This window comes from Eumetopias jubatus, unplaced genomic scaffold (assembly GCF_037043125.1).
Source record: "Eumetopias jubatus isolate StellerSeaLion01/CBP00866 unplaced genomic scaffold, mEumJub1_p1.0 scaffold_5, whole genome shotgun sequence".
NCBI lineage: Eukaryota > Metazoa > Chordata > Mammalia > Carnivora > Otariidae > Eumetopias > Eumetopias jubatus.
In genome coordinates, this window is record NW_028274811.1 from 45,704,311 (window position 1) to 45,729,980 (window position 25,670).

Sequence of the window (25,670 nt, forward strand, 5' to 3'; positions counted from 1 at the left end):
GAAATAGCTCTTGATTGTCAAAGAAAGTAAGATACCAGTCTCATTCATAGATTCATGTCGTGCTTGCATTTCAGTGATCTTTGTTTTTGCAGATTCCATTTTTCACAGTTTTGGGCAGTCTCTGGCCTTTGGTGTAAGCACGGTACCAAAAATGGAGAAAGAGCAGCAGAAAGATGCACCCATAACTCATAATGATGTACAGAAAGACTGGAAACTGGTACTTGCAATCTTCCATGAAAAAGAACTGGCCTATGTGGATGGTGACAATAATGAACTGGGCCTAACAGATGAAAGAATGAAAAATATTATTCAGATATGAAGTCACAAAGGAGCAATCATTTAATGCATTCTTTGGCTGCTTATGCTTAAACACTCTGCAACCACATCTAGGCTACTGTTGGGTAGGGAATTTTATCTTTAAATCTAGCCTCCATGGGTGTGAGAGTGGGTGGGATAGTGTCAAAATCCACTATTCAGTCCTGCCCAACTGTACAACTCCAGCAGCCCTTCATAAATGGCCCGGGAGCTGTGCGGGGCAGCAGGCCTTTCGTACCCAGAGAAAGAACCATCAGAGCAAATTTTCTTGGTAAGTCTCTGTCTTGAGTCCTTGACTTGATGAAATACACATGGGACCACTATCTTATGGCCTCATTTTCTAGAAGACTTTTAGTTTCAAATATTCTGTCTTGTTATTAGACAAGGTATTTCAATTTTGGGGAAATACAAACATTTAAATTAGAGTCCCAGCAATTCTGTAGGAGACAAAGCACGCCTGAGTCCTGGTATCTGCCACTTGTCACCCAGTTATATCAGGGTAAAAATCTATCCTGCCAATGGCAGCAGAGAATCTGTAAAGAGTAAAACAGTATTGATGACCTTCCTTGTAATGCCCAAAGGCTCTTTGTTCCAGAACATTCTACACAGTCTTAAGAGGAACACTTCCCAGGCTAATGTCCAGATTTTTTGCATATCTTTCTTCTCCTGATTAAAAGGCAACATGTGCTCTGTGGGAATGTTAGACAAGTAAAATTCCATAAATAAAAATAAACAACAATTACCTATAGTCTTCTAGTTATAACCATAGTTAAGCTTTTCACAGTTTCTTTTATGATCATCCTCAACTTTCCTTGCATTATCTTAAGAAACTTCTATGACATCCCTGTGCAGTAGCTACCCTTATTTCTCTCATTTTACAGACACAAAGATGACACCTTTGGAAGCCTTGGTGACACCTTCAATATCCGACTCAGGCATGTTTGCATATAACCAGCATGTTCGAGATAATAAATATCTATTCTTTCTTCTATTTTAGTATTTTGCCACATCGTTAAAAAGCTTTTATAACATTTAAGAGTAGGCAAGTGGGGAAAAAAAGCCCAATACAAAATTGTCTATGCAGCATAATGCAAATCATGCAACAGGTATACACATATATGTGGAATTATGCTTATTTTTCTTTCTCTTTGCTTAATTAGATGTTCTAATTTCTCAGCGATGAGCATGTTACTTTACAATTAGAAAAAAATACTTAAAAAGAAGGCAACTGTGAATAATTTTCTTGATTTCATAATATTGCAAAGTAGGAATCAAAATAATTTATTTCACTATTTCCTTACACTTGGTTATTTAGAGCATTGTCAATTCTGTCAGTAAATACAATATGCCATCCCCCTACCTCTTTCATCCGCATGTATGTTTACCATTTGGAGGAAAAACAGACTTAGAGGCAGGCATAGAGGAAGACTCATAATGCCCTCAAAGTTACATTCCCTCCCTCAAAGTCATTTAGATCTAGAATATGGAACTTCTAACTTCTAATTTAATATTATGCCTGCTGCAGTTCAAATAAATTTGATATTATCTTGATCATAAGTATATTTATTTTATAGAAAAGCATAAAATATTATAAAGATGGCCTAAAGATACACATTCTGCTTTACCTGTCTGAGGCTCTTGGCTACCAAATAGACTTTGTTTTCAACACAGTTCTTGACAAGAGTTTAAATAACATGGAAAGGGGCGCCTGGGTGGCTCAGTCGTTAAGCATCTGCCTTCAGCTCAGGTCATGATCCTGGGGTCCTGGGATCGAGCCCCACATCGGGCTCCCTGCTTGGCAGGAAGCCTGCTTCTCCCTCTCCCACTCCCCCTGCTTGTGTTCCCTCTCTGGCTGTGTCTCTCTCTGTCAAATAAATAAATAAAATCTTTAATAAATAAATAAATAAATAAATAACACGGAAAGGATAATGATGGGATGCAATATAGGGGCCACACACTCTATATTCCTATTGTTTTGTAACTTTTGTTCTTTAGTTAGTATTCTGATTCACAGGGAAGAGAAATGACTCCAGTTTAGTTTTACATCTGGTTTTAAAGAAAATTAATTACTCACAAGCTGTAATGATGTCAAATATTTTTTCCACCACAGATATTTCTGGAAGGCTGGTCCCAGTGCAGATAGCCCATAGTAGGAATACATTACTACATGTACAGCTGTATTTAGAAAGGCATGGAATGTTCCCAAACCACCTGGAAAATAAAATTATTGTAAAATGGGGGAAATGCTCCTTAAAATGAGATTCATTTTTGTCTGAACTGAGATTTTAGAATAATTATTTCTTTAATTTTAGTAGAAAGAAAAACACATACAACATCAATTTGTTAAACAGCTACCAAATTAGAGGGAGCCGGATAACATATTCATTCAGTAAAATGTAAGATGCACATCTTCAAAAATAAATTAGAATGCCTTTATTTATTATTATATCTTAACCTTAAGATGGTCTTTTGATTTGGGTTCACTTTAACAAACTAAGTTATTTTTTTAAATGGTATATATTTAATAATAGTAATCAAATTCATTTTTTTTAGCGAGGGTTCACATGTATAAAGTACACAAATGCAATCTTAAGTGATGATTATGTACATAGGTATACACCCACATAACCATCCACCAAGGTCAAGATATAGAACATTTCCAACATCATATACAGTTCCTATGTCCCCCTTCCAAGAATATACCCCTCTCAACGCAACCTTTATGCTGACTTCTATCATCAACTATTAGCTTTGTCTGATATTAAACTTCATATAAAATCTTTTGGTCCTAAATTCTTTCAATCAACATAATGTTTTTAAGATTTGTCCATGTTGCTGTGCATATTAGTAGTTTGCTTTCTTACTGGCTGTGTAGTATTAAAGTATTGCACTGTATGAATGCATCACAATCCATTCTCTTGTGCTATAAAACTTTGGCAGTAAAACCACTGGCTTTCATTAGTAGGCTATGCTAAGTTTGCTTTAATTATTTAAAAACAATTATTTTTCTTCCAAAATAAACATTTATTAATTGTTAAGCTGTCTTTGTTTACTGCCTCCATTTATTATCAATTGTGTCTTCCTATCTTGATTTTCCTCTTCTAACCACTACATCTCCTACTGACCACATTCAATTTAGAGTAGAAGCAAAGAACCCTGGGGGAACAGAAGCAAAGATCATTTCAATTATCTTTAGCTGAACCTGTAGTACAGTGGAAGGGGTAACAAGGTGACCAGCTGATAGCAGGAGAAAAAAACCGAAACACTCTTCCTTAGCATTTTTCCTAAGAGGCACAATCTAGAAGAAGCTGCATTCTTTATGTATAGCCTGATTCAGCTTAGTGATGTTGATCTGGGATTTAAATTTTTCTCCAAAATATTCTACTTTGTTTATTCCAGTATTCTTTAATTCCAGAAATAAAGTGAAATCTCAAAATGTGGAATTACATTAGAAAAGGGACCAAATTCATAAACGCTATGTATTACAGAAAGTTTAAAGCAAAATAAAAATTGCTGCACAGTAGAAACTAATTACATTTTAATAATCATTCATAATTGCGGAAATTCCAGATACTTCTAGATACTACCACTGCTAAAGTACTCCTTTAAAATAACGTGTTTTAAATAATTATTTTTTTAAAGATTTTATTTATTTATTTGACAGAGAGAGACACAGCGAGAGAGGGAACACAAGCAGGGGGAGTGGGAGAGGGAGAAGCAGGCTCCCACAGAGCAGGGAGCCCGATGCGGGGCTCGATCCCAGGACCTTGGGATCATGACCTGAGCCGAAGGCAGACGCCTAACGACTGAGCCACCCAGGCGCCCCTTAAGTAATTATTTTTGTGTAATTTAAATATTCCCCCAATGCCTCATTTATGCATTTTCTAAGTAGAATAAATAAATTGCAGCCAATTCTTTAATTATCATAAATTTCAAGTCAGAAGAAACTGAATTAGTGAAGCTTATTAACAACCTCCCGCCTTTTATTATTTACATTTGGATTAGTCTTTTTTCCCAAAAGAAACTTGAATAAATAAATTATAGTGGTGTGAAAACACCTTTTCTAGGTTGATTTAAAAATATAGTAGTTGTCTATCCTGATAGTTTAGGAGTCAAGCTGCTTAATAGGGGCATAAGCCAAATACCTCTCATGTCCATTTATGTCTTGTGATTATATAAACACACAGGAAACAAACACATCAGAGACTTTCTCATTAAGACACTTGTCCCACTTTTTGGTAGAAGAATATTTTCCATCCAGAATCTTTCATTATTTAAATGTCCTAAAATGCGGATTTTAAGGACAGGAATTTAACAAAGCACTAGTGTAGCTAACAGGGTTTAGTAAGGATTACTAATCAAAATCAGCTATCAAATAAAATTAACTTGCTGGTTTTGTCTAGGTATTATTTTCTCAGATATATTAGTAAGTTTGTTCATAGAACATTTTAATTAGTAATGTTTTTCACATCTTCTTTGGAAGGCTTTCCTGATAAAGTATTTTCTAAGCTTGCTTTCTTCTTTACAACAATAGTTTTGCAAAGCTAACATCTCGTAACGAATTGCAATTAGTACCATCTCATTTTATTCCTGTTTAGAAAAATAAAGGGATCACCTGGGTAATTACCACAATTCTCCATATCTCTGGAAGGGAGTATGTGCAAAATGAATATAAAAACCTGCCAGAGAAACATTCGCATCATATTCCAAAGAAAAGTTGGAATGTTTTTTTATGCCAGAGAATTGTGCAACAGGCAAACAGGAAATTAAATACTAGATAGAGATTAGCTGTGCTCAAGTTTTTGAAAGAAAAGTGTAAACTGGACAGTTTCAATACAGGAATGAAAGCCAATGCCAAACCACATTTCTGGAAATATCTCAACTGTTATTGCTGTACTTGTCACTAAATAAATATTTAGGTGTCACTAAATAAATATTATAAAAAAAATAACTAAAAGAATAAGTACTTACTAGATCCCACATGCAAGACTTAACAGAAATGCCAACTCATGGGACATATGACAGAAGAAAGTATTTACATTTTGTAAAGCAGAAGGGGGATTAAGGTGTGGACAATGAACCCACTACAAAGTGTTTGATGTCCATAAACAGGGTAACATTAAAAACCAAGGAGTTTCATGTTTAAATTTTCATTATTGAAAGCAATGCTTGTTAGAAAATGGAAGTCAGACTCTCAGTGGGCACAAAGATAGACATTAGAAAAGTGTTCAACTCTATTCTTCAAATAAAGTTCATTTTTCCCATTATAGAACTTACAGCTATTCAATATATAAAAATTAGAAAATACAGAGAAGGATAAAGATGGAGAGAGAAAGCACTTTTTGTGTTAGTCCCTCTAAGTCACTGTATTTTGGGGTAATGCCTCCCAATCTTTTTCCTATTTATATTTATTTTTCAGTGTTGTGATGCAATATTCTGGTCTCAGAGAAGAAGTCTGAATCAATAAATTTAAGAGTGTGAAAGAACTTTTTCTAGCATACTTTAAAATAGAATAGACACCTATTTCTGATAATTTTGGAGTCAAACTGCTTAAAAGAGAAGACAAGCTAAATGTCTCTCAGTATCATTTGCATTTCACAATTATATATACACAAGAATTCATAACCATTTTATTAATGGATGGTTAGGTATTCTCCCATTTTTGGCCAACACAAATAAGATGTCAATGAATATCACTATACAGAGAACTGATGTGCATGTGAGAGAAAACATAAACATATAAAGAGAAGTAAAATAATGGAGATTAAATAATATGGCTATCCTTGATTTGTAAAATGGACAGATGAGACTATCTTATCATAACGTGAGTTAAATTTTTACATTAACATACATTATCAGAAAAACCAGCGACATTTACTTTTTAAAAGTCCAACATACAAAGGCCAATTTGAGAAAAGGAAACACCTCATATACTGCAAAATCTGATGCCCACAGGCCATGGTAGGGACAGTTCTTCTGGCTCCTCTAGGTTCTGGTATCTCTTTCATGCCAATGGCTTATTCATGCCCTCTCATACTCTGAGACATGAGGATTTTTTCCCCGTGCTTAGAGACTCTAAAACTCAAACAAGTGTTCCTCAGTTGTGGTTTCTCTTTTTTGTCCTACAAAGTCAGAATGCCTAATATAAATGAGCTCTTCACAAAAATTTTAAAGCTTTGTCTAACACGGGCTGCAGATCTACTCAAAGACTTCTCAAATTTAGGAAACTCGTATTAATTAATCTCCCAACCAATGACTGCTAATAAGTATATGTCCTTGGGGACACCATTTATTTAACACTTTATGATAGGGTAAAATTACTTACCCTGTTTTTTCTGATTCTAGATGTTCAGAGGCATAAAGCCAAAATCAAAGGAACAAAAGAGGCTGTTTGCCAAGCTTTTGCTTTAAACCAGTTTCAACTTCCAAAAAGATCAAAACAATATCCTTCAACCACAATTTGACACATCTTTAAAGAGTTGGTAGGGGATGAGGTGTGTTCTCAGTTATTGGAATTTTTAATACAAAGAAGACTGGAACTTGAGATACACATTCTAACTTTCTGGAAACCTATAAGGAATATATATCTAACTATATTTCTATAAAACTAAGGCTTCTACCATATTATTTGTTTATTATTTATTTAATGATATTTAATAGAACTATATGGGAAAAGAGTGAAATCCAAACAAACTAACTAAAGGATATGGGTAGAAGACTGTATGCAAAAGTCATGTGTCTCTAAAGAATGAAGGGATCTAGGTTAAAGTCTTACATTTATGTTTCAGGTAATGATGAAAGTCAGACGTTCGAACAAAGTCATCCTTTGATGTTTTGAGTTTCTTCTAAATCACATTTAAGGACAGAATTTGTGTTTACAACATACAGAAATGTAATAGTTTATAACACATGTTCCCAACTCTCCCTTGGCTACCTGCGGCAAATTTGACTCCAAACCACCAGGTCCATGGCATGATGGTATGATGGAAGACATGCAGGAAAGTCACTTGGCTATTTTTCTTACGCAGAACAAAAAAGATCTGAAATAATTTTAAAAAAATCAAGTTCATAGAAAATCATGCAATGACTGAGCTACTGATTTATCTACAAAAATACTGGCAAAGTACAAACTATTTCACATCATAATTTGCATTAAAAGGGCTGCCTTAGAGAATGCTCATAGAAGCAGCTGATTCTCCAAGGGGCAGCTGAAAAGCTAATTAGTGTGAAGGAACTTAGGTACGATGACTAGTCATGGGAGAATCAATAAAAAGGTGTTAAAGAAAATGTATGCAGATTGGAAAATCAAAAATGGAAAGTGAAGAACATAGCCAAATACTACTGAAAGAAATGTTACTGGCAGGAAAACAACCATGTGGATTTTGAAGTATATGGGAAAGCATAGAGTCTCAATTCTTAGGACAGAAATCATTCTATATTGCTAAGACATCCTACTAATTTAGATAAGGGATGAAGCAAACTGAAAAGAGGACTTGCAACAAAGCAAAAGTTAGCATATTATTAGTAAAGAAAGATTTCTGAAAAGGGAAAAACTCAGGATTTGGAGAAATAGGATGAGAGAAAAGAAGTGGCCTAGGAACAAAGGCACCATCCAGACTGAATGTATCTGTGGTTTGCAGAAACCCTACAGACAAACAAAGAGGAGAACACGAAGGCTTTGGCAGGGGGAAATTTTTTTCAAAAGCAGAATTAAGTGTTCAAAAAATATTCAAAATTCAGAATACCCGTGATGAGTCAGACTTCTAAGTATAGGACTAAGCAGAGCACCACAAACAAAAGTATCCATAATGGTATTTAAGAAATGTGGTTTAGAAAAGGACACAGAGGTAGCAAGTTTCCTTATGGAACCTGGAAATGAGAACATGCAAAGCAAAAACAATGAAGCTAAAATGCATTTGCTTATGCACATGGAAGATGGCAGCATCATGCAATGAAAAAGCCCCAAACCAACTCTCTGGGGTCCTGGTCCCAAGCAGTAGTGGCATTCCTCTGGGTGAGTTACTTACCTTCCTGGCTTCAATTTATTTTCAGATTGAGAACTCTGGCCCAGATCAGTGGTTCACAACCCTGGCTGCATATTACGGTGTCCAAGAAGCTTTATAAAAGTAGCCATGCCTAGGCTCTAACTGTAGACCACCTGGCACCAAATCTCTGGAGGTGGGGCCCAGGTTTTGGGGGTTTTTCTAATGCAGTCAAGGCTCCTGTACCATGATGGCTGAGAACCAGTGAACTATAGCAGGGGTCTCCAAGTGTGGACCCTGGACCAACAGCAATAACAACACCTGAGAACTTAAAAGAAATGAACTTCTTGAGCCCAACACACTGAATCAGAAACTCTAGGGGTGGGGTCCAGGTGTCTGCATGTTTAACAAGCCCTCTAGGTGATTCTAAGGCAATCCCAAGTTTGAGAACCACCGTACTCTATGCTCACTAAAGCCCTTTCCAATTCTAACATTATGTGATTATTCAGCTGAGAAGGTGAAGCATGTTGAGATTTGCGGCAAGAAATGTGTAGTCTGTCACCGACCTCTACCTCTGAAACTAGTAATACATTATATATTAATTCATTGAATTTAAATAAAAAAATAATAATTAAGCAGAAAGAAAAGAAATATGTATTCTGTAATATGTAATGAATATGTACCCTGAAGAGAGAAGACACTTGTCTGTCTTAGACCCAGAACTGGTTCCAGATATCTGAGACCCACATGTCCCAAATATATGATAAATATCCAGCTTTCCTAGGCTACTACGAAAACAGAAGTACACGCCTTTCTCCTCTCATCAAGGACCCTAATCCATGACACTGGCTTCTCCCAGAGCCCATCACCCAAATCCAAAGTTGATCCTCAACAGGATCTTAAGTTGAAAGAGAGAAGGTCTAATAAGCATAAACTTGAGAAAGGCAGCTGGAGTTAGTTTTGATATTACCTAAATTACTGATATCCCAGGGATAACATCCTAATGTAAGTTTATGAATTTTGAAGCACTTATCCTCTTAAAGGAATATGGATGACATAGTGCTTTGGTTTATACCGAAAGAATCCACAGTAAAATGTTCTCTGCTCTTTGCTCCGTGAACTTGCTTTCCCAAACACCTGTCATCCATCTCCATAAAGATGCAGTTTTGCAGCAACAGTTACATGCTTATCTTAGGTGGTAGATACATAAGAAAACCTTTTGGCATTTGCAAAAGACTGAAAAAAAATGCTTATCTTACCTATGCTCTAAAACTACTGATAATAAAAGGTAAAAGATAACAGGAGGTCGGCCTGAAGTGGAGAGATAACTAGAGTTATCAGACAACTGAACTCTAGCAGTTTATTGCTTCTAGTGATACATCAAACATTCACCAAATGTGGTGACCACATACTCACAGTATCTAATAGCTCAATAAATTTGGAGAAGTAATAAAGCCAGCAGGTGCGTGCCATCTGCAGAAACACACATAGATATGAATTTATTTTATTTTTTATATGGAGGAAAATTTCATTTTTTTAATTTTGGCAAAATATACGTAACCCAATTTACCACTGTAACCATTTCTACGTGTTTGGTTTGGTGGCATTTAGTTCATCAACACTGTTGTGCCACTATCTCCATCCATCTGTAGAACTCTTTTCATCTTGCAGAAGTGAGACTCTGTATCTATTAAACAATAACTCGTGATCTCCCTTCCCCACCAGCCCCTGACAACTACCATTTTACTTTCTGTCCCTGAATCTGTCTACTCCAGATACCCCATATAATAGAATCATACAATATTTGTCTTTTTGTGCCTGGATGATTTCAGTTAGCATAATGTCCTCAAGGCTCATCCATACTACAGCACATGTCAGAATTTCCTTCCTTGCTAAGGATTGATAGTATTCCATTGTATAAACATACCACATTTTCTTTATCCATTCACCTGTCCATGGACATCTGGGTTCCTCTACTTTTTGGCTATTATGAATAATGCTGCTATGAATACAGGTATACAAATAACTCTTTGAGTCCCTGTTTTCAGTTACTTCTAGGTATATACCCAGAAATGGAATTGCCAGATCATATGGTAATTCTATTTTTAATTTTTTGAGGAACAAGATATGAATTTATTTTTAAATCCAGGAAGTTAAACAATAAAAGCACCAATTTTCATTTAACAGAAAACTATGCCCCTGACTTTATTTGATTCTTTCTGATAATTTTTAGCTTTTTTTCTCTCAGGCCATGTAATTTGATAATTGTGTCATTTACTTCTTCTGAGTTCACATTAAGTGTTAAAAAAAAAAGTCTAAAAGTTTTAACATTTGGGTTACAAGTTTTTCCAAAGAAAAACTCACCCTCAATGCTGAAGGTGACCGTGAGTAGTCAACAATTTCGCATCGAAGTGAATAACCTGTACCCCAGCCAGACATCACAAACTGTAAGAGAGCACATGTATATTAAAGAAGGAAGAATTTGCTCAACAGCTACAATGGTACCTTTGACTGTGTCTCTTTACCACAATCTCAGCTGACTCAGCATGCAGTGCGGAAGAAAAGGCAGGCTAGCACAATCATAACTGGGAACTCGGCTTGATAAAACAACAGGAATTTTCAAAATCATACAGCTATATATTACTTGTATCAACTGTGTTCTGACTCAAATATCCATGGAGAATAAAATGCTGGGAGTGTTTTGCATAGATAGCAAATACTGGTAGGTATATGCCAGTATATGTACATATATGTGTATCTATATATGCCCACGAATAACAGAGTCTGAAAACAGTCTTTTCTGGTAATTTCTAATCTTCTCCATCAGCCAATAAATAAATGGGCAAACCAAAATTCCTTACTGTACTATTAGTGGCTGCCACACTGGGTTTTCCCGTCCTTAGCTAGTGCGTGTAAAGTGAAGTGGTAGCCTATGGCTCTTAAAATCAAGATTGATCAAACACAAGACTCAGAGACTAGTTCAGTTTGGATTCACGTGACAAGGAAGAGACAAAAATGTTAACAATAAGAGTGCAATCTGGCATGCCTTAATTCCAGCACACCCACAAAGTGACCTTAGACTAGTGGTGACAACAAAGAGGCTATTGTTGTTATCTGAACCTTAACTCAAAGATTATATTGACATTCTTTTAGTATGATGGTGAGAAGTTCTTTTAAAACAGTATCTGATTCAAATAAAAACTCCAAAAAAGGTAAAAAAAAAAAATAAAACAGTATCTGAAAATGAAGAGCTAAGGGTTCTAATTTTAATTTAATGTATATATTAAATGGTTGGCTTAACTGAGTTTTCTGACAATATGATCAGCTCTTCTTTGACATCCTGTTTTCACAAATGCCAACATCTTCCCCGGAATGTCTTCTTTCTCAGTATAATGGTTATATCATTTTCTGCCATTAGTACACATTTTAAATTTCTATCTTTAATTACTGTTAAAGCTAAAATGAAAACTTTACCATAAATTAATTTTTAAAGGCAAAAATTTATGAGGTTTATCAGAATGATATTTTGATGGTGAAAAACAAAAAGAAACAAAAGAGAAAGAACAACTGTTTAGACTGTGGTATTCAAAAATCACACCATCCTTTCCTGATACTAGCTCCTAGCTTGATTCACAAGATATTTAATCCCACTGTTAACCTGATAAACGATGAAATCTTTAAAAAGATTATCTTAAGATTCAGGAAAGTATAAGACATATTTTATGGGTAAGAAAAATGACTTACAAAAACAAGGTCAACAAATATTTCTCAAAGGATCGAGGGAATGTGGTAGAAAAACAGCTGATTCTACAAAATCCTGATCTGCCAGTGAGCGTCATATTCTCTTCCATTCAGACCTCTACTGACTGTGGCAAGTAAAACAGAAGGTCCACTTACTTAACTGGGATGATTGGTTCTCCACTATACCCTACCCCAAATAAGGACTGAGCTGAACAGGAGAAGCTCTGTGACATGGCCTTCTGTGAGATCTTCACGAGTCTCTCTTTATTGATGTCTGACTGGTGCCAATTAACTAGCACATTCAAAACCACTGCTTTACAATAAGGCCTGTGGGTTCCTTTAGTCTACGTACTTCCCTTTCATCTTGTTCATATTTTCCCTAACATCCGTAAGTGGAGGTGTTTCCTCTGTATATCTAATGCAATTGTGCTCTACCCAATAAACCATGTGATGTGTTCAGTGTCCTGGAGATGACATGCTGACTGGCTGCCAAAACTGTTTGTTTAAAGAGATAGTGGAGGGGCGCCTGGGTGGCTCAGTCGTTAAGCGTCTGCCTTAGGCTCAGGTCATGATCCCAGGGTCCTGGGATCAAGCCCCACATCGGGCTCCCTGCTCCGCGGGAAGCCTGCTTCTCCCTCTCCCACTCCCCCGCTTGTGTTTCCTCTCTGCTTTGTCTCTCTCTGTTAAATAAATAAAAACTTAAAAAAAAAGAGAGAGAATGGAAATTAGTGCTTTCCTGATATTAAGTTTAAGAACATTCTAATAGTCTATGAAGCTTTTGACATTTCTATATTTCAGGCTATCAAGAAGAACAGCAATAATTTATATTTGGCAGGTAATCAACCCCAACACTGGCATATAAGTAACTCTAGTATGAGTGATTAATAAGTTACAGAAACTGCCAAATTCAGATATTTTCACAACTTCTTTTATATTGTATTTGCTAAAATAGGAACCCAAATTTACCGGCTATAATTAAATTCCCTCCTGAGAAACATATTTAGGGACATTACACTGAGCGACATAATCAGACACTGAGCATAAAGGGATGTGAGAAACAATTTGGTTTAATCCTGATTCTATAAAATGGGAGAACTAAGGCCCAGAGAGGTTAAGTAACTTGCTCAAAAATCAGGCAGCTGGTTAATAGCATAACTGATACTAATTAGCCCCTAGTCTCCTGGCTTCTAGGTCTGCGCTTAACATGGTCCTATAGGCTATTTCCTCTCTGTCATAACTTGATAAGAGCATGTATTATTTTTTTTGGCTCCCCACCTCTGTTACTCCTTCCCTTTCAGTTACTCATGATCCAGAAGGGATAGTACGATAGCTTGTAGTTAATTTTGGTAATAAAAGGAGAAATAGAAGATAGCAAGGTAAGTCCAGACTTGAGGGGGGGCCGATGAGACATGAGGTTACAGCAGAATAAGGTGACTCAATCAGGTGGATCTGAGCAGGAATCAAGCTGGAGGGATGCACGTGGAGAGGTCACAGTGTCAAGAGGGGCCAGAGGGGTCATGGTGGGCCCCCGAGAGTTCCAGTTATGAGGAAGCACAAGCTATACTGCAAATAAGGAGTAGAAGATGAGGAAGCCAGCCGGTACTGGAAAAGAAGCAAGGAATCCCAGAAAAGCAGGTAAGTGAGGCTAGGTGAAGATTGTTAACAGCACAGTGGGTGAGAGAGAATCCACGAGTCTCCTCTTGGGTCCTGGAAGATCCCCATCTCCCTTACTGACAAGGGACAGGCTCCCTCACCTACTGCTTTCTATGAGTCTAAATTCTCTGTCCCCTCAAGGCCCAGCTAAACCAAACCTAAACAGTCTACCATCTTACAGCTCATCCAAGGTTCCTACCATGATGATGATAACTCATTACAGGGTCAAGATGAGCTCCCAATGTCAGACAGACCTGGATTCAAATATCAGTCCTCCCATAACCAGCTATGTTACTTCAAGTAAGTTACTTAATTTCTCCATGTATGAGTTGCCTTAAAACACAGATTCATTCAATCCTCTAAGATTAACTGTGTGCAAGTTCCTGGACTTAATGTTCTTTTTTCTCACTACTTGTGAGGTAGACTATACTGAGATCCTCTAAATAGTTCAATATCAGGTCCATATATAACAATTTTTTGGCAAGAATTTTCGCTAAATTTCTAAAATTCCTTAAATCTCAGCATTACCATTATAATCATAACAAGAAACGTAATGACAGAAAAACAGGAAGATTCAGGCAAAATTCTCCCATTAGGAATACTGAAGACACTTACCTCATAACACATATACACAGAAAAGAGAACTATGGAAAAATTGTATGTTATCATCGCTTTCTTGAGTTCAAAGGGCTTTCGATTCTCCATGAGCTTTGGTCCTAGAGAAGTGACAAAATAGACATAGAGTCCCAGGATGATCGTTTGTGGCAGAGGTGAGGACATGAGGAACCAGTCTTCAACTCTTGGATCTAAAAACAAAAAGTAAGTGCACATCCATTTAGCCAAGAAATAACTGACAGCAACCAGCATTCCTTTAAGCAAGCACCTAGATCCTAATGTTGACAGCAGTCTATTCAGTCAATGATCTACTATCTTTGGGAAGGATAAAGGGAAATCACCACGGACAGTGATGGGGCTAGGAAGAGTGGGGCTCTTATCACCACAGGCCTCAAAGGACACAGGGACATAGTGGTTACTAGAAACCAGGAGTCAAATGGAGAAACCCTCCTGGATAGGCACTGTGATCTTCTGTGGAGGGACTGGGCCAGCACAAGGCAATTCTGGAAGTAAGTGGCTGGGTAATCAATATCTCAGTACCACCCCAATCTCCTACGACTCTCCAATGGCTGAACCCAATCAGAAACCAGAGGGTAGGGGAGCAAGCCCACAGTTACAGTCTATACTGGTCATTCCCCAGGGTCCGGCACAGGGTGCAGAATGGATCTGGGGAACAGAAGACACCCAGCAAAGTTCCACCATTCATCTATAACCACTAGTAACATTTTAGAGTTTCTCTATCCAGACATTCTTTTATATAAAAAAATATGCCTCTGTTTGCTTTCCCCCCGTCTTTCCCCCAAGGAAATTAGGACATTTCCATATATACTGTATCACAGAATCATAGAATTGAAAGGGACCATAGCATCATCTACCTAAAGTATGGGTTCTAGGTGTCCAAAATAGGCTAATCAATGTGAGTACAACAAAAAAACACAACAAAAAAACTGTATTAGCCTCACAACCATGTAAGAAGAAATTCACTGGTCACTGCTCATTCCAATTACATCAATTAAAAATTGCAACTCAGGATAAAATGTGACTTGGAAATGAAAAGCACAGCACAGGGTATATAGTCAATAATTCTGTAATAATACTGTATGGTGACACTTATGGTGAGTGTTGAGTAATGTACAGAATTGCTGAAACAATATCTTGTACCCCTAAGGCTAATATAACATTGTATGTTAATTATTCTTCAATAATGAAGTTTTTTTAAAAGTATTTGAGAAAAAAATATATATGCCAAATAAACAGGGGACCTGCAAATATAATAGGTATTCCTGAACAGAAGTAAAATGAAGAGAAAAAACAGAAAAGTATTCAAATAGATCATAAAATATTTTTCTGAAAAATGAAAATCAAAACTAAATCTTTATATCAAAGTACTTACCATGTATCAGGAAGTAAATACTAATGAATAAGCAAATCTAGCTGCATGTAGGTAAAATTCTTGTATTGCAAAGATAAACAAAAATTCTATAAGCATGATGAAAGAAGCAACAAATCTCAAAATGGAAAAATGTCAGACTTATCCCAGAAGACTCTTAAGACCACTTGACCACAAAAAAAGGATCCATGTGTACAGAGACATATAGAAAAATTGATGTAATCTAAGTATTCTTAATATACTTAGAACATTGTTCAAGTAGAAAAGGAAAAAAATAAAGTCGAAATTGTTATTATTATTTCTGACATGGGCTATTATTAAGGATAAATCATTTGAGTAATTATTTTAATGCCTCAAATATAAAAAAATGACCAAACTAGCAGTTAAAAATACTCTTATGAGATACGTGGGAAAATATGAATACTGGTGAAATTCTTGATGATGATGTTTTATTATGGTGTGATTATAATATTATGGCTATGTTTTAATGTCTGAAAATATTTTTTAAAGATTTATTTATTTGAGAGAGACAGAGAGAGAGAGTGAGCGAGCACGAGTGGGAGAGGCAGAGGGAGAGAGAATCTGAAGCAGACTTTGTGCTGAGCGTGGGGAGCCCCACACGGGGCTCGATCTCATGAGCCTGACATAACAATCTGAGCCGAAACCAAGAGTCGGATGCTCAACCAACTGTGCCACCCCTGAAAATATTATTAAAATAAAGAATGACACAATAAAAAAATAAGATATGATTAATTCTATAATCTTAAGTAGTTCAGGTGTAATTTTACTAAATTGCCTCCTGAAACCAGAGCATTACAAAGGAAGACAAGTATGAACAGTTTTCTAAGTATATCTGACTGAAAACTGAGTCTTGACTAACCTTACGTTGCCAAACACCATCACTTTTGTCGATTGGAAAAGAGGGGTGAGAGGAATACAGCCCTTGCTCATTTAAACTGCTAATGATGTAACCAATTACCAAAACACTTTGAATACCCCCTCAAGTCTGACTTCCTACGCAGCGCAAAAATTTCTTCAACAGACTTCATGGCTGAGGACTCACTTGGCCTCAATTTTATTGCTGCAGAGCTCATATCTGATACTCGGGTATACTAAGGCATGGCTTTAGCTATGAAAGATGATGTATTCTATATACAGATCGGTTTCCATCAAAAATACCAAGAGATGCCCTATCCTTTTTTTAAATTGTAATGTAATTTATTTAATTTTTTAAATTTTATTGTTATGTTAATCACCATACATGATTAGTTTTTGATGTAGTAGTCCATGATTAATTATTTGCCTATAACACCCAGTGCGCCTTTCAATACCTGCCCTCTTTAATACGCATCACTAGGCTAATCCATCCCCCCACCCCTCTCCCCTCTAGAACCCTCTGTTTGTTTCTCAGAGTCCATAGTCTCTCATGGTTCGTCTCCCCCTCCGATTTCCCCCCCCTTTATTTTTCCCTTCCTACTTTTTTTTTTTTTTAACATATAAGGTATTATTTGTGGCAGATCTTGAAAAACTAAATAAAAAAGCCAAACGTCAGCTCTAAAACAGACCCCAAGATATTTAGGAATTTAATATATGATAAAGGAAGACCCATAAACAAGCAAGGAAAGGAGAGATTATTCAACAAATGTTGATAGGAAAAATGAATATTTGGAAGAAAAATGAGCATGTTCCTTACCTCATATCCTATACAAACTTGGCCCAATCTATACAATGGAAGCAAGACATTTAAAATCTGTCCACAGAAAAAGTAGGGTGAGGCTAATGAGAATGCTAAACAAGCAAACTGTTTTTCTGCAGGATTTTCGTGCTTTGTGTTCATTGTGAATTGCCAAGATGAGAATGATGGTATGCAACATTCCTCAAACTTATTTGGCCATTCCTCAAACTGATATTGTGTAGAATACACTGTGGAACAGAGTTTGGGAAAGAGCTCTCTGCTGAAATAAATCTTTAAGTTAAGCCATTAAAAATTAGGTAGTGTTACAAAAATTAGGTAGTGATAGGGGATTCAGAGTATACTTATTATGAGCACTGAGTAATGTATATATGTTGAGTCACTATATTGTACACGTGACACTAATATAATACTATATGTTAATTATCCTGGAATTAACATTTAAAAATCAGGTAGTGATGAAGATAAATAGGATCTGATCATTTTGAGATACAGTAAGGAGGCAGAGTACATAAAATTTTGTAAATGCTTAAACACAGAGAATGAGAACAGGTGGAAGTTAAGGAAAAACTGAGATTTTTGTTTAGATAATTGTACTATCACTGAGACTAGGAATGCAGGATATGGAGCAACACTGGTCAGGGAGAGATGGCTTAGGTTTTCGAACATCTTACATGTCTAAAACATGTCTACGGAGACCCCTCTAGGCACCTGGAGATTTGAATGTGGAAGCAGGAGAGAGATCTGGGCCAGAGATGTACTATTTGGGATCTTTATCACATGAAAGGTGAACAACCAAGCCAGGAAAGTGGCTTAGGAAAGTGGGTAGAGTAGGGAGAGTAAGTGGTTTAAGTCAGAATCTTGAGGACTCAATCTTCTCAGGAGGGATGGTAGATGAGAAAACTGTTTAAAAAGAAAAAAAAAAAAAAAAAGACCAAGGAGTGACCGGAGAGAGAGAAGGAAAACCACAGAAGTGAGCCATCCTGAGGTTAAGGGAAGAGTGAATCTTTGGAAGGAGTCAAAGGATAAAATGAAGCAGAGAGAGAAAGTTAAAATGTAGTCTGAAAAGGGACACTGGCTTGAACAAAAGGAAGTCACTGATGCTCTTAGCAGGAACAATTTTAGTCAAGTATCCTGCACAAGATAGAAAATTCAACAGAAGTCTGCTGACAGATATTTATAAAAATACAAAGTTCTCAAAATTAATTTTTCCCCTCGTATTAAGATTGTCACAGCTTGAAATCAGAACAAGTTTCAAAATCAGCGATCCAGGTACACAGCACTGAAATTTTTTATTGCTTCTATTAGGTACCCTCCCTTTCCACACGTTCCCCAGGACATCTGGGCGCCATGTGCAGTTTCAACAGCCACAAGGTGCACTAGCCACGGGCCGGTAACTCACCAGGGAAGTCACAGGAAATAAAAGTTGCCACACAAATGGGGACTAAGGGATAGAATCAGAACTGCTCCAACTTTGTTGAATTTCTTCTATCAGTGGGTAATCTGAAGTTTGAAAACAGGAACATCATAAGCCATATGGATATGTCTAGTTTCTACCTCCAGTGAAATAAGGACTTTCAGCCAGTACCAAAGAAGACCCCTGGTAGGATGTTAATTAACATGGTTACCTTTGGATGGTGATGGCATGGATGATTTTAATTTTTTTTCTCCTCTTTAAGCAATTTAAAATGTTTCTGTTCTTAACAGATATCATGGGTATGACTGAAAACTAGGGTTTTTTTTGTGTGTGTATGTCCTTAAAGGAATTCCTGAATTAAAGACATATTTTATTTTATTCTTTTATTGACTCAGCAGGGGGAAAAAATATCAAATGACATCATCTTTCTGTTCTTCCTCTGGTAGCAGTAGAAAGAAAACAAGCCAGGAAAAGCATGCTGGGTTGGCTCAGGAAGCAGAAAAAAATAACTTTAAAATAAATATTTTTTCCCATAATTTAATATTTTAAGCATACACCTTCTTTTATTTTTTTTTAAATTTTATTTATTTATTCATGAGAGACAGAGAGAGAGAGAGAAGCAGAGGGAGAAGCAGGCTCCCAAGGAGCAGGGAGCCTGATGTGGGACTCGATCCCAGGACCCTGGGATCATGACCTGAGCTGAAGGCAGACGCTTAACCATCTGAGCCACCCAGGCGCCCTAAGCATACACCTTCTTTTAAAACCCTACATGTATGTGACTTCTGAGTTCTATAAATTTGAAAATATCACTGTATCTTTTGGGAAAAGCTGGCTAATTTCATGTTATTCTCATAAAACAGTACATCAGGTTTGTTTGTTTGTTTGTTTTTAAATCCTATTTTAGCAAAGCTTTGGAATCAGCCCGCCTGGGTTCTGATCCTGGCTCTCCCACTGACTCATGGAATCTGGGGCCACTGACTTCACTTCTCTGTGCTTAGTTTCCCCATCTGTGAATTGGGCATAAAGCAGCACGTATCTCATAGGGGATTTAATGAGTTACTATATGTAAAGAGCCCAGCACAACCCAAGGGCTCAGTAATTATGCACTGCTACTATTACAGCAGATGTGAATTCTGTCAGCATAGCAGAATCAGCTCTGCAGTATTTAAAAATCAAATGGTCCAAAAATGACCCTGTTCTAACTGCATCAGAATTCTAGGGCATGGGTCCCAGGTATCCATAAAAGCTGAGGTAACCACAATGAGCTGTCAGAGTTAAGAACCAGGGGTTCAGTGCTTCCCTCACCTACACTGGGGGCCTCAGCATCCCTCACTAGGTGCTCTGCAGTTGTCTCTTATGTGTTTTCCCTACCCTGATCCAATCTGTTACATCTTGTCTTCCACACAACCTCCAAATTCACTTTCTAAAAGTACAGCTCTGCCCAGATTATTCCTCTGCTTACATCAGCTCTCCCTAATGAGCAAATGAAATTCTAAGTCTTTAATACGATGTTCATGACTCCGGCTATCGTTAATGAGTGACAACTGTTCATGTTGCTTGCCTTCTTGCTCAGTAACAGTTATACCTTTCTGAAGAGAGAGCCTACTTCTACGTGAGGTAGGGGGCTCCCCCTGACAAGCTGTCTACAAGTCAGGTATAGATGGTGACTTGATCAGGGAAGTTGTAGGAGGGCCTGCTCAATGACATTTAAAGTCTGTGATCAGACTACATTTAAAGTCTGTGATAAAGACTCACTCTGTGATGCCACAGATTACAAAAGATTCGGGGTGAGCTCTGTTTTCCCCAGACACAATAGGCTGAGGAAAGAGTGTTTCATGTACCTTCTATTTGGCATCAGGGTTGGGTTTAAGTGTCATGAGTCGAGACAAGATGACATAACAGGATGGGAAGGCAGGTTGTCTGAAGTCCATACCCCACTCATTACCAAAGTTCTGACTTATTGCTAGCCTAATAATTCTTTTCTAAGAGTGTTCCAGAGAGAGTACAGGGAAAGTAGAAGTGCCACAAACATAGAATTTTAATGAGTTTTTCCATCAGCTACTTGTAAGAGGGTGTTCTCTTAAGTAGCATATACTAGCTCAAGTACACCCTTTAAAATTCAGTGCACCAACAAGATAAAGGCTCCAGCCTTTTGTGAAGTACTAAAGGTTCAGAATGGCAGCATCCCGACTCATACTCCATCTTCTTGTAAAAAGATCATAACTAGGTTTGAAAAGTTATTACTAACCAAACACAAGGAAAATTGCTTTTAAAACATTAACAAGTTTCCATTTCTGTACAGTCCAAAATGCTACTAGAGCATGACTTCAAAATTTGACATCTCATATCCAGGAATCATAATAAATCCTCTTATAGCTTAGGTGTTAATTAAACCATATTTAAATCTGTAGCTGTGGAATTTTCCACATGAAATAATTATGTATGACCACTACTTCTTCAGCAATCAGGAAACCAATGAATAAGAGTAAGTTTCCCGAATGCTACTCAGAAATACGGCCAAAGCCAAGAATACACTTGAAATTCTTGGCCCTTGACCATGGGTTCAGACCCTCCAAGGGTAAGCAAAATTAAACTGGACTAAGATGGCCAGGAGTGATTTCTAATGGCTCTCCAAGATCAATACCACACTGAACAGAAGGAAAAAAACCTCTCCTATTATACCTGATAGTGTTCTCACAAAGTTGTAAATCTAACACAAAACATTTTAACTCTCTAGACCCCGATTTAAAAAAAAAATTATATATATATGAATAGACATTTTTAAAAAGCATATGCTATGTTAAAAGTATTTTCAGATGACAGCACTCTTTCCATCATCTGTAACAACTACCACCATCTGTGTTGGATTACTTCCTAAGTCACAGAGCACTTTCATGCATATTGGTACCATCCTCACCTCTGTTTTCCTGAAAAAGAAATGCCTTTTTAACACAGACAATAATTAGTTCAAGACCACCTAGCCAGTCCATCGAAATGGTATAACTGAAATCTAGGTCTTCTCATTATACATCCCTGTACCCTCTCCCCTCTCTCATGACTTCAAATTAGCATAACAGAGATGTAGCACTGCCTGCCCCGCTCGCTCACTTTCCCTGTACTGTTTGTAGTGCTGTTCTGGGGGCTCCCTTTGTCTCTCCCTAACCACCTCCAGCCCTTCATCATTCCTTTTTCTGACCTAATATTGCTCAACTTTTCAATATAAGTATTCCTAATAAAAAGCAGAGAGTCATTACATGGATAACAGTGGAAGTAGAAATCAGAAGTTGTTCATTTAAAAACATCTTATACTTCCAGCTCTATACAGATATTCATCATCATCTAAATCAATTTGGCTCTTGAGTTAGGATACTGATTATCTGCCTCTCTTGAGTTCCTGCATTTGGTATAGTGAATAGCAAGGGACCTGTGCTTCCAAACAGGTCCATTTCTAAACATGCAACCAGATCTACTTGGCTCCCAAGTTCAAATCATGACATTTCAGGTAGCAAGCCATACCTCTATTTGAAAAGCAATTAAAATATTAATATTTTTAAAAATACAAAAAAGTGAAAGCCATTAAAACAAACAGTATTTAAGTTAAATACTGAATTTATGAGAACTACTGTAAACCTTCAGAGAAGGCGGACCTCTAGAGAAATATACACGTTCTTAGCATCATTACATAAGTTGAAAAACTAAGAAAAAAAGGAAGAAACATGGAAACAGTCATTCTCCATTTCCCTACCAGATAGAAGCTTCACTATTTACAGGCTACTAAAAAAACCCTCGGTGCTCTTCCAGGGCAAATCTGTTGGGACATTTTTTAGTGAAATAAAATTGGTCTTTAGCAGTCTCCTAAGAAAGACGGCAACGATGACACAGTGTATCTTTGCTGATATCTGCATAAATTGGAAAATAATTCCAGTTGTGTTAAATGCCAAGAGATAGCACTTTTTCTTCCTGAATTTGGAGGACACATGATTTCTGGTTGATAGGGAAGAGCTAAGCTGATGTGGTGATGCTGACGAATATGTGTAAAACAATTCAAATGTGAAATACCAGAAATCTAATCAAAATCAGGAAACATAGGTTCTAATTTTTCCTGCCAACAACTAGCCACATTCTGAACAAGGTCACATCTCTGAGCCTCAGTCTTTAATTCTAAAATGCGCAGTTAGCTTTGATGATACCATCTTTGATGAGGTCTGCCTCAGCTCTACAACACTCTGACTCCTTGTTTATTTAAAAATTGGTTTACCTTTGTCATATATATATGGGTGTCTGGGTGGCTCAGTCAGATAAGCGTCTGCCTTTGGCTCAGGTCATGCATGATCCCAGAGTCCCAGGATGGAGCCCTGGATTGGATTCCCTGCTTAGCAGGGAGTCTGCTTCTCCCTCTGCCCCCACCCCACTAGTGTTCTCTCTTACTCTCTGTCTCTCTCACAAATAAAAAAAATCTTTAAAAAAATTGTTTTACCTTTCTCATATATATATATATATATGGGAGAGGGGCAAAGGGAGAGGGAGAGAGAATCTTAAGCTGGCTCCGCGGGGAGCCTGGCACAGAGCCCAATGAAGGGCTAAATCTCATGACCCTGAGATCATGACCTGAGCTGAAATCAAGAGTTGGATGCTCAACCAACTGAGCCACCCAGGAGTCCCATCTTTGTTACATTTTTAAAATGTTCTGTGATGGTTATAAAAGCAACACACATTTGAGTGGTATTAAAAAAAATAGATACAGATAAGTAAACAGAAATTACCCATAATCCTATCACACAGAGACAATGGCTCTCACAAAAGTAATGTAGGTGGTGTTTTATAACCTGTTTTTCATTTAATGTATTTAAACCTGATGTGGCATTAAATTGTTCCTAGAATACTGATTTTTTTTTTTTAATGGGCACAGCAAGAAGGCAGACATTTCAGAATTACTTAGGGATGCCCTATGAAACGCTCCCTTTCTGATACACCCCTAAGGGTGCAGCCCCTCCCATTCAAGAATCATCACTGTTGGCATTAACTGCTATTTCCCTTAGGAGCATTAGGGCAGGAGCAAGCCTAAGAGCACTGTGCCTCCAAAAATCACTTTTAATGACTACTGAGTTGGAATGTACCACCATCTATTAACCAATTTCCTTCACTGGATATTAAAGCTATTTTCATTATTATAAACATCATAATAAACATCTGTGTAGCTCTATCTTTGAACATATTTGTAATGAGAAATTTGATACTTCTCCTTTGTTAACTAGTAATAAAAATTAATATTTGAGGTGTCTATGAGGGAGTGTTAACTTGCAATCTCTCATTCTGTTTCAGTGAAATCCTATTAAATACTGGAATCGGACATAAAAAGAAAAGAAGTGCCTTAAGTAGGAAGTTTGGTTACTTACCAGCATCTTTGATCCAATTATCATAAAGACGCACGGTTCTTGATGTAAGATCACTGAAGGCCATTTTCCACAGGATTTACTGGCTCTTACAATGGGTTCTTCAGTACAAGAAAAAAAGAAATGAGTTTATAATCTATAAATGCAAATAAAGCCAAGTTCTAATAAAACAATATGACAAATGCTAAATATTTAATAGGAATACTTGGCAAAACAACAAACCTGTACTAAGGGTAAATGCATTAGTGAACCACATTAAACCCTGATACAGTGGCAAACATTTAAGATTTTTCATCATTATAAGAACAATGCTTACTTTGCTGAAAAGGGCTAACATTCTATGTGCAAGATATAAAAGGAGTAAATGATTCTAAGAATGTTCATAAGTGCATCTCCTTTTTATAGCAACAATGCAGATCAGGAAAGGACTACCTTCGATGGCAATTCTAAAATAAAAACCCAGTAGAAGAAAAGTCAAGAAGATATACAAACATTCAGAGAAGCTACTCTGAACCAGGACTTATAGCTGATCCTCAGGCATAACAAGGTCTTCTATATGCAAGTCTTTACAATTTAAGTGGAATACAGATAGAAAGAGGAAAGGAAAGAAGATCTACAGTAGCCAGGGAAAAGTTGCCTCATTTATCTGGACAGATGGGTAAGAATAGTTGGAAAAAGAAGTGTTCTGAAAAAAAAACAAACAAACTAGTGAAAGGAAACGAGCTCTATTATATATTAAAAGATAATCTAAATCTTTAATAATTAAAACAATGTGACACTGACACATGAAGAAGCAAACCAATGGAATACAGCAAAACATCCAGAAATACATCAAATACAGTTAGGAACTTAGAACTGTATTTTGTGGGCGCCTGGGTGGCTCAGTTGGTTAAGCGACTGCCTTCGGCTCAGGTCATGATCTTGGAGTCCCGGGATCGAGTCCCGCATCGGGCTCCCTGCTTGGCAGGGAGTCTGCTTCTCCCTCTGACCCTCCCCCTTCTCATGTGCTCTCTCTCTCTCATTCTCTCTCTCTCTCTCTCAAATAAATAAATAAAAATCTTTAAAAAAAAAGAACTGTATTTTGTAAATTCTCAGACGTACACTCTCCCACATTTTAACATCTCTGAAATCAGCATACGTCTTACAAATGTATGGCATCCCATAAAATGAACAGTGTATTTGATTCAAAGTCATAGAGTGGGAAGATGAAATAGTTCTGGAGATGGATGGTGGTGATGGTTGCACAACAATGTAAGTGTACTTAATGTCACTGAACTTCACACTTAAAAATGGTTAAAATGGTAAATTTTACATTATATAGGTTTTATCACAAAAAATAAATCCTTTAAGCCTGCAACAGGAAAATTCAAACTTTCTTCTAGCATTCTAAAAGTCATTTTAGAATACAAACATATATATATATATTTAGAATATAAAATATTTATTTTTAAGACATATAGTATATGATAAA

The 25,670-nt window shown here is 36.9% G+C and overlaps 1 protein-coding gene across 2 annotated transcripts; it reads right to left on the reverse strand.

The window, feature by feature from the left end:
* Nucleotides 1–45: 45 nt before the first annotated feature.
* ELOVL7 (ELOVL fatty acid elongase 7) lies at nt 46–24,266 on the reverse strand. 2 transcript variants are annotated; one of them, XM_028119102.2, is made up of 7 exons: nt 24,203–24,266; nt 14,307–14,497; nt 10,662–10,742; nt 9,714–9,770; nt 7,250–7,355; nt 2,390–2,526; nt 46–280 (listed from the first exon to the last, which is right to left on the reverse strand). In XM_028119102.2, the coding sequence occupies exons 1-7, from the start codon at nt 24,264–24,266 to the stop codon at nt 71–73; spliced, it is 846 nt and encodes a 281-aa protein (XP_027974903.1). In that variant the 3' UTR covers nt 46–70. The 2 variants fall into 2 exon arrangements, with proteins under 2 accessions (XP_027974903.1, XP_027974904.1); XM_028119103.1 differs by lacking the exon at nt 24,203–24,266 and adding an exon at nt 20,837–20,861.
* Between the last annotated feature and the right edge of the window lie 1,404 nt (nt 24,267–25,670).